Consider the following 17067-nt stretch of genomic DNA (forward strand, 5'->3'; position numbering starts at 1 on the left):
GCTGATCACAGCAACCTGAAGTCTTCTCCTCTGAATGCATCAGTTTTTTCTTTGAACTCATATGCTGTCATATCACATGTCATCTCTTCCCTCTTCTCCTGTATAGAAAGCTCCTAAAACCCAAGAACCATAAATCTTTGTGTCTCCCACAATTCACACTGCAGGATCTCAAGAGGTGGTGCTCAACCACCATATGCCAAGTGGATGAGCAAATGAACTTTTAATTTACTATTTCCCTCAAAAACTGTTTTGATAAGTTATTGCAGTTACCTATTTCTCTTAAGATCATGTCTTTCTCCCCACGAAGGTCTCTGACATAAGACTGTTATTTATCAACAAATATTGGATTATTGACAAATTGAGGGACTATTCTTTCTTTAAATCCAAGGCTATCTGAAAGCAATGCCTTGGTCAGATAAGGCTCATTTTGCTTAGCTATTTTGCTTTTTTAAAAAAATGTCTTGAAGTCCTATGTAATGCCTCACGGAAAAGTGATGTATTGGCTTTTACGTATTGGCCCATGTGCTTTTTGGTGGCAGGCTATTCACTGAAGGATTGTGGATCCTTATTGTGTGAATCCATTCAATTAGACAAAGTAACATACTGAATTTCAGTTTAGAACTCTCAAATTTTTGAGTAATTAATAAATCCATGCCTGGCAGATCAATTCCATTTATCAAACATTTATTAAACATATCTATCAGTGTAAGTCATAGACATTAAATCATTTATGAACATTTTCACTAAAATAACTTTTTCAAAATCTTCAAGGATTTCATATTTAAACCCAAGAAAATACATAATGTCAATTGCATGAGAGCAGGGACCTTGTCAGCTCTTTTCAACACTGTATCCCAGGCAACAGTGCCTGGCACAAAGTAGGGGGTCCAAAAATATTTGTCAAATGAACAAATAAGTTAGCACAATTTAATTTGGACATATTCTAACAAGTATTTTTACATGGTGTGAAAAGAAACAAGAAGAGTTACTATTTTTAAAAATTGATTTAAGTGACCCCTAGTATACAAAGAGAATTACTACAGCATTAAATCTACTTGGAGGATATTGCTTTGGTCTCAGTCTTGTCAGTCTTTTTCTGACAAGCTTATAGATATAGTCTTTTGTAGCTAGGAAAGTCTCTAATCCTTCTTCTGTAAACATGAACCTTGTTGAATCTAAGGACTAACTTGTGTAAGGAAGCATGTTTTCCCGTCTGAGGGGCAGCTTTGGTGAAGTTCATGGAAGCCTAACCCAGAACGAGCAAGTGGTGGGCACTCAGCAGACATGGGCTGAATTAAGTTTGTAGACTTGTCAAGGAAGTTGTTGGAGTGAAGGGGCCTAGTGCAGATGTAGAGGAAGAGATTTTTACTAAGGAATGACCTCTATGGGTAACTTTAAAAAGTAGTCATATTCTTGAGCCTACTCTAAAACTTTACCAAAACCTGAGTCATTACAAGAAGAATAGAAAATGGATAAGGGTTGCTTTTATCACCATACTTAATGCTCTATATTTGTGGACTTCAAGGCAGTGCTGCCTACTGGAAAGGTCTTCATTGATATTTTTCTGTAATCCATGAAGTAGCTGTACATGATTGGCTGTGAATTCATGAATTATTGGGATCACTGGCACTGTATTATTATGACATATTTAGTTAATTCTCTGTTTCTTTGTATCATCTCTTTTTACTTGAGTTGGATACAGTTTTGTCAAGAATTTTTTGGAAAGAAGATATATTATAAATAATAAATTTAATTGAGTTGGCTGTTCTAAACTCAAATTTTAAAAATAAAGGCTAGGAATCTTCATGGAGTCAGAGAAATGTTGGGGGAGTAGAGAAATAAAACAGATGTGAGCAAGCCAGGCCAGAGCTTAGAGGGCACCAGTTTGCTATATTTTAGAACTTGGATGAGCAAAGGATGTGGCAGAAGGGCAGAGCTAGGATTGGCATTTGAAACCAGGACCCATCCCTCCCCATCAAGGTGAGGTTGGTCATTAGGGGTTGGGCCCAGCAGCCAAACATGGTCTCCAGAGGGCCAATGACAAAGTGATTGGGAAAACAGTAATCTGTGTCAGGATAGTGGCTCAACAGGTGGTGACACGGGGGACACAGAAACCGGATATAAGCAATTCAGCACTGCTTAGGTTCAGGGAAAGGAATTCAGGTCCTGGGGGCGGAAAAGGCTGGGAGAAGACTGGAAAATACAGGCAGAGCTCAGGTCCTAGAGAGAGACCAGGAAACTGGCATTCTAACAGGGAAATATCTGTGGACCTACTCAAAAAAATGTAACCTCATATTGTGCTGTGAAGCAGGAGACTCAGCATTGCACCTGCCACACCACCCCTCCTTACTTGGTGGCCCTCAAGCCCCTTTGATATAGCCAAGGACTCTGAAAAACACCATGTGAAAAATCAAGGTTCAGTGCTGAAGGGTTAAAAATTCATGGACTCAGCCATATGGGAAAAGAAGAGGAACTATCTGCCTAAATCTAGAGAATAAATTTAGAGAATGAGGTAGAAACACAGGTACGAAATCCAGAGCTAATGATCAGTTGCACACAGGGCTGACAATTCCAAAGCCCATAGTTGACTAAAGCTGCTGCCCCTGGTCAAGTCTGGTTCTAGACGCTGGGCAGGGCTAGGCCTAAAGGGTGGTGGGCAAGTGCCACCTCGTGTGGAGAAAAGGAGGTGGAAAGGCGTGAGGGGAAATGGGGCTTCAGAGATTACAGATTTAACAACCATGTTGATTGCATATATGATTTAAACTTTAGTGAGATATTTCTTAGGGATTTTTTTATTCTTTAGCTTTAAAACAGAATGTGGAAAAACAGAGCTTATGATAAATGTCCATGGAATAAACAAACGAGTGATTGAGAAATAAGTGATGAAGCCCTAATGATATCAGCCATAAATGTTCTAGATTCCAACGGTGGCTTGTAGTATATCTTTTTAACAGCAGGTGATAGCATTTTATGTCCTTTAGTCTATAGAATTTGTGTCCAGGGAAGAGACCTCAGAGTTGTTTTTTTTTTTTTTTTTCTACATCGTTATTGGAGTATAATTGCTTTAAAATGTTGTGTTAGTTTCTGCTGTATAACAAAGTGAATAAGCTGTATGTGTACATATATCCCCATACCCTCTCCCTCTTGCGTCTCCCTCCCACCCTCCCTATCCCACCCCTCTAGGTGGACACAAAGCACAGAGCTGATCTCCCTGTGCTATGCAGCTGCTTCCCACTAGCTATCTATTTTACATTTGGTAATGTATATATGTCCATGCCACTCTCTCAGCTCATCACAGCTTCCCCTCCCCACTGTGTCCACAAGTCCATTCTGTACGTCTGTGGCTTTATTCCTGTCCTGCCCCTAGGTTCGTTAGAACCATTTTTTTTTCGATTCCATTTATATGTGTTAGCATACGGAGACCTCCGAGTTGATCTTGTCCACTCCTCTCCTTTTGGAATCGAGAAAATCAAGGATGTGACATGATTTACATTGTCCATGACTCCATGCAAGAGCAATACAAGTCTTTGGATATTAATCTAGTGCTCATTCCACGAGAAGGAATAAGTATTTAGCTCTTTTCACTAATAGATTTCTGTCAACATATTTTCTCATTTGATCACTCTCATTCTCTCATTTGATCACTCATTTTGGCAACTAGACAGGAGCAGTGGAAAGAGTAAATTTACAAGTGACTGACCCGGGATTTAGAAACCTGCCACTGTGTGGCAGTGTAGTGTAGTGGTAAAAGCTCTGACCCTGTAATCAGGCTAGACCTGGGTTTGAATCCTAGCTCCTTACTTCCTATCTATTAGATCTTTGCCAGCTATTTATCTTCCACTTCCTCGTCTTTAAAACGGGGAGAGGGCTTCCCTGGTGGCGCAGTGGTTGAGAATCCGCCTGCCGATGCAGGAGACACGGGTTCGTGCCCTGGTCCGGGAAGATCCCACATGCCGCGGAGCAACTAAGCCCGTGAGCCATGGCCGCTAGGCCTGCGCGTCCGGAGCCTGTGCTCCGCAACGGGAGAGGCCACAACAGTGAGAGGCCCGCATGCCGAAAAAAAAAAAAAAAAAAAAAAGAAAACGGGGAGAGTGATAACCATGTTAAGGATTGTTGTGTGGATTGAATACAAAAATGCATATGAAACAGCTGGTACTTATATACACAAGCAATAAAACTTAGCTATTACTGCTGGTATAGTCCACAGAAGAATAGAACAATGGCAACTTTTGAAAGTACACATGAGCTATAAATTAATCAATTAATAAACTTCTGTTTTAGAGCATACTATATACCAGGTAGGTGTCAGTCAGATGTTTTGGGGGAATCAAAGATAGTTAAGATCTGGCCCTTGCCTTTGAGGATCTACTAATTCATTGTCAATAGGGCTTGAGCTTGAATAAATTTAACCAGTAAATTAGAAGCTTCAATTCAACAGATACTTGTCACACACCTACTTTTTTTCTCCCGTTGCGGAGCACAGGCTCAGCGGCCATGGCTCACGGGCTTAGTTGCTTCGCGGCATGTGGGATCTTCCCGGACCAGGGCACGAACCCGTGTCTCCTGCACTGGCAGGCGGATTCTCAACCACTGCGCCACCAGGGAAGCCCACACACACCTACTTTTTTTTCTTTCTAGTTGCTGCAGGAAATACAAAGGTGAATGCGGCACAGTTCCTGCCCTCAAGGAGCTCATAATCCATATAGAAGTTGAGCAAGGAGAAACATATACAAATAGTAAAACTGTGACATCCTTGAGGGGTTGGGATGAAATCACATCCATCCCTGAGTAAGCTCAGTGTCTGGGGCTTAGTATGCTCAGCGAAGGTTGGTGTGGGAATGAATGAGTAAGAGTGTAGTAGAAAAATTCTATATAATGAAGTAGAAGTCCCAGTAACATAGTTGAACTTCATCACTTACTAATAGTGTGAATTTCAACAACTTACATAATCTCTGAGCCTCTATTTTCTCATCTGTAAAACAGAGACAACACTGCCTGTCCTCATTATTTTAGAATTGTAATAAACATCAAATGTCACAGTGACACTAAAACACGTTATAAAACTATGAAATGTTTAAAGTTATTATTATAAGACTATTCAGAGAAGACTTCCGTGGTGGCGCAGTGGTTAAGAATCTGCCTGCCAATGCAGGGCACACGGATTCAAGCCCTGGTCCGGGAAGATCCCACATGCCGCAGAGCAACCAAGCCCATGTGCCACAACTACTGCCTGAGCTCTAGAGCCCGCGAGCCACAACTACTGAAGCCCCCGCACCTAGAGCCCGTGCTCTGCAACAAGAGAAGCCACCGCAGTGAGAAGCCTGCGCACCACAACGAAGAGTAACCCCCATTCGCCATGACTAAAGAATGCCCACGCGCAGCAATAAAAACCCAATGCAGCAAATAAATAAATAAATTTATATTTTAAAAAAAGAATATTCAGAGAGAGAGAGAGAAAAGCTTTTGGTCTAGATTGTTATGCTTTGTGGAGAAAGCTTCCTTTAGCTTAAGAACAGGTTTACATGAATTCCTGATGATCCTCCATTCTATACTGTTACTTGAGAAGCTGTAAGAGAGGATAGACCCCTGGTCCTACCGTCACATGTTGGTGGGGAATCTGTCCAGTGTCCAGATGGAGTACAGTCCAATCTTTCCGGTCCAGATAAAGAGAATCCCTCATCACAGGTGAACTGGCATGTGGTCTTATAACTGGAATCTCCAAGAGGCTGGACACAGGTCTTTGTTCCATTCTGAGGGCTTGGGAGAGGTGTGCAGGTAGCGGCTACCGTGGGCATGGCCGAGGAGGAGAGAGGAGGTTGTTTTAGAACACAGCAACTTAAAACAGTGTGTGTGTGTGTGTGTGTGTGTGTGTGTGTGTGTGTCCTTAACATACTAGGGTAGCATGAGGTTAGAAATGATTGTTTGAATTTCATGGTGCTTTGCCACCAGGTAGAAGTCTTGTACATGTGAAATAGCAGCAGTTGATAGTGGATTGGTATCCTGAAATGCTCACCCCCAAAGAGCTTTAGAGGTGATTTAAAAGGGAGCTGGTGCTTTGTTGGGAAAGATAGTGATGCAGCTCATGTTAGTTGCCCCTGGCCAGGAGAAGGACTGTCTGCTTCCTTGATACCTTCTTCAGAGATAGACCTAATCACCTTGCCATAAAACAATGACAAGTGATTGGAAATAGGGAAATGGAGTAAAATACTTTTTCCCCTTCCAGAAGTTCCTTCCCCCAACCAAGTGGTGGAAAGAATCTGGGTCCAAAGCCTGCCTCTGTTACTTACTAGCAATGTATCTCTGGACAATAAGCTTTCTGAATCTCAGTTGCTTCATCTATGAAATGGGAGAAAAAACAATCCTTGCCTTGCAGGGATCCTCAGTTATATAAAATAATAGGTTAACTAAATCAAAGGCAAAAATTAAATTAAAAAATATTTTAACAATCATGACACAAAGTAGGCACATAATGTAACTGGCCATCTGCAGATGCTCTTCCCACCACTCTCATCCTACAATGACCAGCTCCAGATGACACTACTTGTTCATCTACAAAAAACAGTAAATAAGATCTCATGGTTCTTTACCACAGTTTATCCATGTGGAGTTTGTGGTGGTAGAGGACTTGATTTAGTTGGAGATCATACTCTGTGACTTTTGGCAAGTCACTTAACCTCTCTGAACCTCAATATGTTCACCTTTAAAATGTGGAGAATAGCATTAAATAGCTCCCAGGATTTTTACAAGGCTAAAAAGTGAAAACACTCTGGATGCAAATGTTAATGGCTGCCAAGATATCCCTCAGCCAATTAGTGAAATAAAACTCAGATTAAACATATTGGCTTTAAAAAATGAAGGCTAAGAGAATGCATGGTGTTTTCTTCTTCACTGTTTGGCCTGATTGGGTAATGTATGGCTTTAGACCAGAGACAGTGGTGGTGTGGATGAACCTAGGGCCGCTTCCACTGATTTGAACTGCTTGAGGTTTTGAGAGCATTTTCTATTTCTCTTTCTCTCTTCCCTTCCTCCCTTCTCCTTTCCAGCTACATTTCACCCCAACCCCCCAATCTCATCCCTTTGTCGAAAGACCTTTTTATTTTCTGCCACTTGAAAAGTCTTTGTGTATTCAGTGTGGGAGTAGTGGGTAAGGGAGAGCAGGCAAGTCAAGAAGCCTATAAACTGTAAGGACAAATTGGGAGGGCGTTGGTACATTGAGTCTGCTTGCAGCTCTTTTGTGGCTTTGCCTTCTGATAGCTTGGGTGGGGATACAGGGGCAAGGGGGACCTTGCAAAGGGAAATTGAGAACACCCTCTCAAGAGCATTACAACAGCTTGTGAGTGCAAGCCTCGTGGTACCTTCCTGCGCAGACCACATTTGGGTATTTCACTTGGTGCTCGCCCAGCAACAAGAGGAGAAAGTTCAGTCAGAGTAAACAAAGAACTAAAAGCGGAAGGGAAGTGGAAGGTCACAGGAAGCCATAGTGAGTGTGAGTCTTATTGCTATGAAACACCCACAGGTGGGCCAGTGTGGGGCAATGAACTGCAATCTGTGCCCTGAACAGCCCAGGGTTGTTCGGAAGGGTGCTAAGCATTGTAACACCCTCCTCAGGGACTCCAAGTTCTTCCCCAAAGCTGTGTGGACTTTGTAGTATATCCAGCCTTCAGTGTAGCCCAGGTGAGAGCTGAAGAGCCAAGGTCACAAGCCTCACCTTGGTCTCTGCAGACCCAGCTCAGATGGCATGCCCATCCCTAGCCCCTGTGGCTTGCCATGCTCTCTTGTGCCTGGGGCTAAGGGACATGCAGTTCTATTGAGTTGGTCAGCCCCTTTGTTCGTTCGTTCGTTCATTCATTCGCTCACTGTTGACCTAACTTAACAGTAGTGTGTACGTGTGTGTGCATGTGTGTGCTTGTGTGTGACCTGAATAGCAAGTGGTTTCCTTTTTACTAAAAACATGTTTCTGCCTGCTTTCACTCATGTTGGAAGTGGGTACAAAGTGAAAAGCAAAGGCAAACAATGCAGAATTGGCTAGTACTTTACCTATCTAATTTTATTATTAAAATTGTATATATATGCATCATAAAAATACTAATCACATGGAGGAAAAAGTGGGAACATATTGGAAGAATTCATACAAGAATGGAGAAACATAACCAGTGTCTCTTTTAGGGTTGGGTATTTGGGAGAGGTATTTAAGAGGATTTTTTTGTTTCTCTATTTTCTTATTTTTCTGTAGCTTTTATTAATAAAAATTTTATTTTTAAAAGCAGTATCTGCCATAAATATAAGTAAATACTTGGATACATTGAGTAGGAAAAGGAATGGGGAGTATAAAAAGCATACATCTGTCCTTCAGTTCCTAAACACAGATGATGAGAACCAGTTCTATTCCATACAATAACTGCCTTTACTTTATGTCAAGTGTAATGCAGATAAATATGCTTATGCTGAATATATATAGACTTTTTTTCTTCTGAGAATCCTATTGACCTTGCATGTACAGATTAGTTTCTTCCTCTTTTCGTCAGTCTTCACTTTATCCTAAGTGGATTTCTCCAGTCTTAACACAGATCTTGGAGGATGTAAATTCTGCCCCTCCCATTCCACTATTAAACCCAGGAGTTACCCCCCATTCCACCATTGGACTCCGTGGTTCCTAGGAGCAAAGTGCCAGATCAGTCTTGGAATAACCGTCCTGAGGCTAGTTCTTCCCTCTGGTCTTCTTTCCAGATACTATCTTCAACCAAGTGAGAACAGTCCACCCGGTTCATGATAGGAGCCTTCATGTCCTGGGAAAGGCCCCAGGACAGAGCTGGCACCAGGCCACCACCACACCCCCCTGCCACCTTCCTGTTGTCAGACATCCTGTCACTTGTGGTACCTGCCTAGCCCCTGAAGGCATTTGCATTTTGGATCCCTGGGTTACGTGATGACAGTGTTTATTCATTTTCCAGTCCATTTCAAGTTTCTGTCCCCTAGACAGTTACCACCTTTAAAATACAGCTTTTTAAAATAAGCCTACAGTTTATTTCCAAGACACTGGAAAGAATTCATTTTACCTTGGCATTCTGGAAAAGGAGCATTCCAGTTCCCCGTATCCAAGCATTGCAGCACACTTGCTCCCACCAGGAGCAAGCCCTCATCACAGGTGTAGCTGCAGGTCGACTGGTACCTAAAGGCACCAAAGGGATGGGAGCAGTTCACCTGGGCCTTGTTTGAGGCTGGAAGATACTGGCACTGCAATGCTAAGGAGTGAGGAAGTGAGAAAGTAAGGGAGTGAGGAAAGTAATAAACAAGTACTCATTGATTTCCACCCCTTAACTCTTTCTGGTGCCAACAAGAGGGATTTCTGAATTGGGCATGTTTAACCTGGAGGACAAGAAAAGTGTCATATAATCCCAATGCCAAATGAAGGACTTTATGAGGAAATGTTGAGCCATCGTTAAGCATTTGGCAATATGTATTCACAGTTTTTAAAATATCGTACTTTTGGACCCAAGAATCTATGCTAACTATGTAACAAGATGCATATCAAAAATCAGTTCAGAGAATTTTTATCATCATATTATTTGTGAGAGCCAAATATTGAAAATGAACATAAATGCCACTAATGAGAGGCCGAAAATTAACTATCGTGGATCCATGAAAGGAATATGATATATTTCACCTTGGAAAGATATGGGAGGTGTCTCAATGTACAATGTCAAGTGAAAAAGCAGAATAAAAATTATATACGCACCGTGATCTCAATCATATAATGCAGATGGCCGTAAATGGAGAGAACACATGTATTCTCTATATGTTAAGTCTTTTATCATCTTTAAAAGGGGAGCAATAGTTTTAACTACCTCATGGGGTTCGACTAAAGTGCTCAATAAATATTATCTATTATTATTATTGCAAATAGTATTACTAATAGTAGTAGTAGCAGCAGCAGTAGTAGTAATAAGTCTTAAAATCATTATAGCTATGCATCAGATGCAGACCTTGAATGTCAGGGTGGAAAATGCTAGGAAGGCCTGCCGGGGGGTTATTGAAATCACATATCTAGATGCTTAAGAGAATAGTCAATTCTCTCTTTTGGATGATTAGACATTTACCTGACTGGAGACAAGAATGTCTCCAGTGACCCCTTAAGACCCTCTCCTTTTAAGAATGTCAAAGGGCTCTCTGGGTCTTTGTCTCTCAGACAATACATTCCCAGTACATCCCATTCCCCTCGCTAAGCCTCACCATCATGTTGTATGATGATCTACATTCCCCTCTACTGCCTCACTTTTTTTTTCAATTTTTTAACTGTAGTAAAATACACATAGCATAAAACTTATCTTTTACCACTTAACCATTTCTAAGTGTACATTCCAGTGGGATTAAGTACATTCATATTTTTGTGCAACTATCACCACCATCCATCTTCAGAACATTTAACAGCAACTACCTATTCCTCCTCTAGGCCCCAGCAACAACCATTCCACTTTCTGTCTCAGTGATTCTGACTACTCTAAGTACCTCCTATATGTGGAATCATTCAGTACTTGTCTTTTTGTGATTGGCTTACTGCACTCAGCATAATGTCCTTGAGATTCATCCATGTTGTAGCATATGTCAGAATTTCCTTCCTTTTTAAGGCTGAATAATATTCCATTGTATGTATGTATATACCATGTTTTTCTTATCCATTCGTCTATGATGGACACTTGGGTTGCTTCCACATTTTAACTGTTATGAATAATGCTGCTATGAACATGGGTGTATACATCTCTCTTCAAGACACTACTTTCAAACCACTGCCTCATTTTAAAATCAGGTATACTTAGACCCAGGGTTCACATAAATTGCTTGGGATCTCACATGAAATGCCAGTAGTTTCATTTCTGGGACATAAATTCTGTGTGGGGTACCTCTTGTTAAAAAAAATAATCTTCGTGACTTCCCTCTCTGCCTCAGTTCTTCAAGAACAAAATATTGAGAACGTGAACTATTTAAAGGCGATCACTTTGTAAAATCAGATCAGAGACATATGATTTACAAGGTAATGTTATGATCATTATTTTACCTACATTTGTAAAGCTCATAGCAGTTTTTTAAAATAAATTTATTTATTTTATTTTATTTATTTTTGGCTGCATTGGGTCTTCATTGCTGTGCGCAGGCTTTCTCTAGTTGCAACGAGTGGGGGCTACTCTTCGTTGTGGAGCACGGGCTCTAGGCATCCAGGCTTCAGTAGTTGTGGTGTGCAGGCTCAGTAGTTGTGGCTCACAGACTTAGTTACTCTGTAGCATGTGAGATCTTCCCAGACCAGAAATGCAACCTGTGTCCCTTGCATTGGCAGATGGATTCTTAACCACTGTGCCACAAGGGAAGTCCCTCGTAGCATTTTTAAGCTTGCATTTACACACATTAATCCACAACCAGTAGTGAGGTGGGTAAGGGAGATAACAGTACTCTTATTTTGTAGGTGACACTGAGTTTCAGAGAGACCGAAAGCTTGTTGCCAGTAAATGACAGAACTGGACTAAATGTCTTGTCAGTACCCTTCCACTGTTCAATGCTGTTCCTCATGCATAATTCTTTCCTCCCAGCCCCTCCTCCTTCATGCCAACTCACGATATCCATGTCAGTCCATGCAGCCCTCACCTTGCGTTTCAGGATACAGTAATGAACACATGCCTAAGACTGCCCTCACTCACCACTTCATCCCGAGTGCCCACACAAAGGGCCTGGCACATAATAGAGTCGTAGTGAATGTTTGAATAATAAATGGATGACAGAACTAAATGCACATGCTGATGCCTTTAATAAGCTGAGAGACATGGAAGCAACGTTATGCTATCACAGTACCTTGACAGACTGGGGCTGGCGCTGTCCACTGTCCCAAATCAGCACATCGAACTGTGTCAGCTCCTCTCAGTGTGAAACCCTTAGCACAATGAAAGCTACAGTTGGCGTTGTACTGAAATGCTCTGGAAGACAGGGAGCAATCCATGCTTCCATGGTCAGGACTCTCCAGAGGCTCACAGGCAATGGCTAAATGGAAAAAGTGATTGTCTGATACTGGGCAGTAGAAGGGTTCAATTCTTTCTCAGAAGAGCCCCTTGAGAGATGCTCCATCTTTTTGACCCACATTGTCAGTATATGCAGAACCCTAAATCCTCCTTTTTCGAAAAGAGGGATCTGCCAGGAACACCTTGCCATGCCCCTCTTTACCTGGATCACTCACCTGCTCTTCAAGTCTCAGCTTAGACGTCACTTTCCTTAAGAAGCCTTTCCTGCCCACCCCAGCTCGGGCTAGAAGCTCTTCCAGTGTGCTCCCACAGCCCCTGTTCTTGAGCTGTTCATGCAGTATAATAGTTCTGCCCCTTAGACCACAGTCTCCTTGAGGCTGGTGTCATTCATCCAGAGTTGTATTCCCAGAGCCTGGCAGTGTTTCGGACATTGAAGGTGCTCTTTAAATATTTATTGGCAGTATTTGTGAAATTGGATTTGGAAGGAGGAGATATAGAACAGACTGGACTTTTAAGGAAAAAGCTGGAACAACATAGCTTATTTGTTGGCACTCTAATACCGAGCCCTACAAAATGATCCTGAAAGAGCCTTGTCTCTTGAACACAGGATGTCATCCGAATCCGACTTCGATTGCCAAGTGAGTGCAGCCCAAGGTCAGTTCCTGAGCACAATTAAGCCCCGAGTGACCTCAGTTCTGATGAAGACTGGCTTCCTCCTGCTCTTCCTTGACAACGAATTTCATCTCCAGGATACTCCTGCAGTTTTTCAGAGTATAAAGACTACCTGTACACTGTGACCTTAGACCTCTGTTTTTTACAGAATCAGGGCATTTAAGATCCAAAGACCCTCTAGCGTTTCTCTCTTACTTGGCAGATGAGAAAAGTGAGGTTCAGAAATTTTAAGTGACATCCCTAAGGTCTTATGTGTAGACAGTAGTAGAGCTGTCTTTATAATCCAGGTCTCCCAGGAATTCCCTAATCCAACATTTAATTTCCCCCATCCTAGTCCCCATTTTTGCTTTATAAGATGAACGTGTGAGGCAATTACACAGAATTCAGTTTTGTGGTATTAGCTAACTGCCTAGAATTGTGTCACAACCTCTTTTTCAATGCAGTGTTCCTTTGATCCTTTGTCAAAGGCTACCACTGAGGGCTATGATGAGCAATGTCTCTCTGTGTCCTCATAGCCACTGTTCTGACTCCATCTGAAGTATAGGAAGGACACTGACCCATAGCTTCTATACACCAATGAGGCAGGGAGGGAATAAAGAGGCAGAAACAAAGGCTCTCTGTGAGGTACGTTATACAAGCTATTTAATTGTATACTTTTTATATACTTCATCCTCACTGAAGCTCCTTGCAATTCGTAGCTCATTTCATGGAGGAGAAAACCATGCCTCCTGGAAGTTGAACAACCTGTCTCAGTGCCAGAGCCTGGAGGAGGTCATCCTGATGTTAAGAGCCCTGGATCTTTCCGCTGTGCTTTGACTCCTTCCCGGTGCACTGGGGGCTGCTAATGAAAAATCCTACCCTCGAAGGCTGGCAAGGGTGCAGTCCCCCAGCCAGGGCCAGTGCAGCAGAGTGTGTCCAGCCCCTCACTCGATGGTCAGGTTCACATTCAAATTTGTAGCTGGAGCCATTGCAAAGGCAGTGAGGGGATGGACACAGTCCAGGGTTCCTTTGCTAGGGGCTTCTGAGAGCTGACACTGCATAGCTGGAGAGAACAACCCAGGACAGAGAGAAAGGTACTGAGGACGGAGAAAAACCATGCCCACATCTAGAGAGCAATGGTGAATTCACCTCTGGAAATCCAGGTGGTGTTGGGAATCTGTAAGGTTCAGGAGACCCTAGTGATGTTTGTCCAGACTTGTATGTAGTACCAGGCTTCAGGGGGACCTAAATATCTTTAAAATTAAAGACTCCTTCAAGTTTTTTCTAATGTCCTTTATTCCCTTTACTGCTATAAACCTGTCCTGGTAGGTCTTCTAGTGTCTACTTACAGATGTAGATGCTACCCTTTCCCTCTTACGTGAAATTTATGAATGAGGTCATTCTGAAATTGCTTGAGGGCAGTGAGTTTGGGGGAAAGGAGGACTTTTAAATTTTGTTTAAAATAAGTAGTAAAATCAGCCTCTTTTGTTTTTCTGGAGCCTGACACTCTTTTCCTATCCCAGATGAACACAATCTAGCTGAGTGGTAGGTAAAAGGAGAATCAAGTTGTGGTGATTCAGGCCAGTTTCTCCATAAGCTAGCCAATTTCATCTGTGCTCCCAGCAAGAACCAGGTGCAGTGGATATTATGCATCCCCACCTGCCTGAAACTCACCTTTACACACTGGAGCTGGGGCTGTCCACACCCCCGAGGCTGTGCACTGCACCACCTTTGGCCCAACTAATGCAAATCCCTCTTCACAACTGAAGCTGCAGCTGGACTGGTGCTGGAATGCTTTCGCAGAGTGGAAACAGGTCATGCTTCCTTGCTCAGGAGACTTCAGGGGTGGGCACTGGACAGCTAAAAACAACCACAGAACGATGGCATGAGACCTTAGGCATAATGCCTAGCACCTTGGAAGCCTTAAGATGCTGCAACAGCTGTCTGCATCTTCCCAAAGTGTCAGGCAGGTGATGAACTTTGGTGGTTAAATGGTACTTTCAGTAGCTGTTTGGAAAGATCCAAGCATCCTTTTGTTGTTTACTTTTTAAAGAAGCAAGGTAAAATTATCAAACTAATAATACCCAACCCCTAAATCATTATTGTACTCTATTCACTTTGCCATTAACAAAGGGAGGGGGACCCTTTTGTATTGCTTTTGCCTGAGAATCAAGAGCTAAACTGACTACCTAACTCCACAGATACAAAATCATGAATATTAAAATTAGTGTTAATCTGGTTGACGGGTAATAATCATAAGCAGAATTTCCCATCTAATGTAGATCCTCATTTTCCTTGTCTTTTAAATGGGGGAAGCTTGTTCTCCCCTCTGAAATTCTAGTTGTGAGCGAAGATGGAAAGAACTGGGTCTACATACCTACACACTGTGGAGGCGTATTCGTCCAGATTCCAGAAGCCAAACATTCCAGCTCGCTGGGTCCATTCAGTGTGTACCCTTCAGCGCAGTGGAAACTGCACTGTGTGTTGAAAGGGAAGTTTCCCAGCGGGTGACTGCAGTTCATGAGCATGTGTTGAGGGAGGTCAAATTCGCTACACTCTGTGACTGTGGGGAAGAAATATTGATTTCTTTCTTTGCAGGTGGAAAGACAATGTCAGGTTTGCTAAAAGCTGAACTGTTTGTATAACCCACCTAAACCAGTCTCCCTGGACTTCTAACCCAACCAGTTCATCTTTAGCTTTGTATTGGTTGCATCTTGGGAAATAATCATTCTTTCTCTGGTTTTTATTCCCAACAAGCAAAATTAGCCTGAAAAGAGTTCTCTTTGTTTTACTGCCTTTTCATTTCCCTTTTACCTTTTGAGATTTGGGGAGGAAATGCTCTCTCTAAGAATAAAGTGTTTTAACCCAGAGTGTGTGTCTCTGACAACTTGAGTGAGGGAGACTGACAGATGGTAGAGAGAGGCCCTAGGACTAGCCTTTACTCACTGGAGCAACTCCAACATGATTTTCTTCCTGGCATCGCCGCTAGCACAAGACCAATGACCACAGTACTATCAACAAAATAGTAGCCTCACCATATTCACATTCTGGTCCATAGAATCCAGGGTAACAGGAGCAGGTGTAGTTTCCAATGGTCTCAATGCACTCTCCTTGCTTGCTGCAGGACATATTCTGGCAGGAGGCTGAATGGATAAAGAAGGGTCAGAATCATGGGCATTCCCAGGAGGTATGAAAAAAAGCTGGATTCTTATTCCAAGTCACAGACTTAGTCCCACTTGGGTAAGCTTGATCTAGCCAGGCAACAGAAAAACCACAGCATCCCCTGGAGAGCCAGCTTGTTCCCTGTGAAGGACACTGTCGGAGCTTGCTGGAATATTCCCTGGCTTCTATTTTAGGCTGCATTTAGTGTTGCCTGAAGAGGGGTTGCCATGTGTGGACACAGAGGGACAAATGGAGCCACCAATACATGTGTAGAAGGTGAAACTCCTCTGAGTGGTACAAAATAGTTGTGGCTTTTAACTAAGAGGATTCATAGAGTTGTATTATTATGGAAACTCCTATGACAAATATCACAGCATGGAGGTTAGGAACCAGGGGTGCAGGGGTCTTGCATACATAGTTAGAATCCACGCTCCACTCCCTAATATTATGTGACCTCAGGCAAGTTACTTCTTTGAGCCCAACCTGCCCACTGTTAGGGCCAAAGCTCTTCCATCTTTGGTCTAAGTCTACGCCCGACACCACATGGCGGAGGAACAGAGGACCTGTTCCTTAAGACCTACTCATGGCCAAGGACAAATGACCTTATGGGGAGCTGTGTCACAAGTCTAAATATGCCAGATTTAGATGGTACAGAGATGACTGGCCTGCCAGGCCCTCCTCACTAAGTCTGTGCCACTTGGGTGACAGCACAGAGAAGGGGCAGAGTTTCTTTCCTGTAAGAGACTTGTTGAGGGTGTATGCACTATGCCCTTGGTGGTAGATTAGTATTAGAATTGATACCATGAAAGCACTGAGAGTGTTTTTATTGATGAGGTCATAGCTGGGAGCAAGGTCTGTGGCTGGACTCTTTTCTGGTGGTGTTTCCTAAGCCCAGCCAACCATTGGTCTACATTAGGGTCTATCACAAGAGGAAATCCATATGTCACATAGTGGGTTGTGCTATTTGGTCTCTATATTCCCTCTTAACCCTGAGATGCTGTAGCTCTATAAGCCATGCAGTGTTCTACAGCAGGAAGTTCCGATGGCAGCCAGTGAGTTTGGTGAAGCTGTACTGAACCACTGGGAAGGGTTCCAGGTAAAGAGAAGATGCGGGAAGCAACAGGAACTCCTAAATAGAAGTTTGGTCCATGTCTTCCACCCTATTCACCTTGACCCACCAGTGCTTTACAGTAATACCTCCCTGCCCTATGCTCTCGGAGCATAAAAATTTTGTTCTGACTGTAGCTTCCTC

The 17067-nt window shown here is 42.7% G+C and overlaps 1 protein-coding gene across 8 annotated transcripts in view; it reads right to left on the minus strand.

The window, feature by feature from the left end:
• The window catches only part of SELP (selectin P), a 46127-nt gene that overhangs the window by 8436 nt on the left and 20624 nt on the right, over window positions 1–17067 (minus strand). For 2 of the 8 annotated variants that reach the window (XM_059042215.2, XM_059042231.2), the window contains exons 4-9: window positions 15689–15796; window positions 15031–15216; window positions 14328–14513; window positions 11839–12024; window positions 9057–9242; window positions 5597–5782 (exon numbers count right to left, since the gene is read on the minus strand). In XM_059042215.2, the coding sequence (XP_058898198.1) occupies window positions 5597–5782; window positions 9057–9242; window positions 11839–12024; window positions 14328–14513; window positions 15031–15216; window positions 15689–15796 (1038 nt within the window). The remainder of the gene's footprint in view (window positions 1–5596; window positions 5783–9056; window positions 9243–11838; window positions 12025–14327; window positions 14514–15030; window positions 15217–15688; window positions 15797–17067) is intronic. The other 6 variants (XM_067030442.1, XM_067030466.1, XM_067030473.1 and 3 more) reach the window with 4 other exon arrangements.

The sequence above is a fragment of the Kogia breviceps genome, chromosome 1, assembly GCF_026419965.1.
Source record: "Kogia breviceps isolate mKogBre1 chromosome 1, mKogBre1 haplotype 1, whole genome shotgun sequence".
Taxonomy (NCBI): Eukaryota; Metazoa; Chordata; class Mammalia; order Artiodactyla; family Physeteridae; genus Kogia; species Kogia breviceps.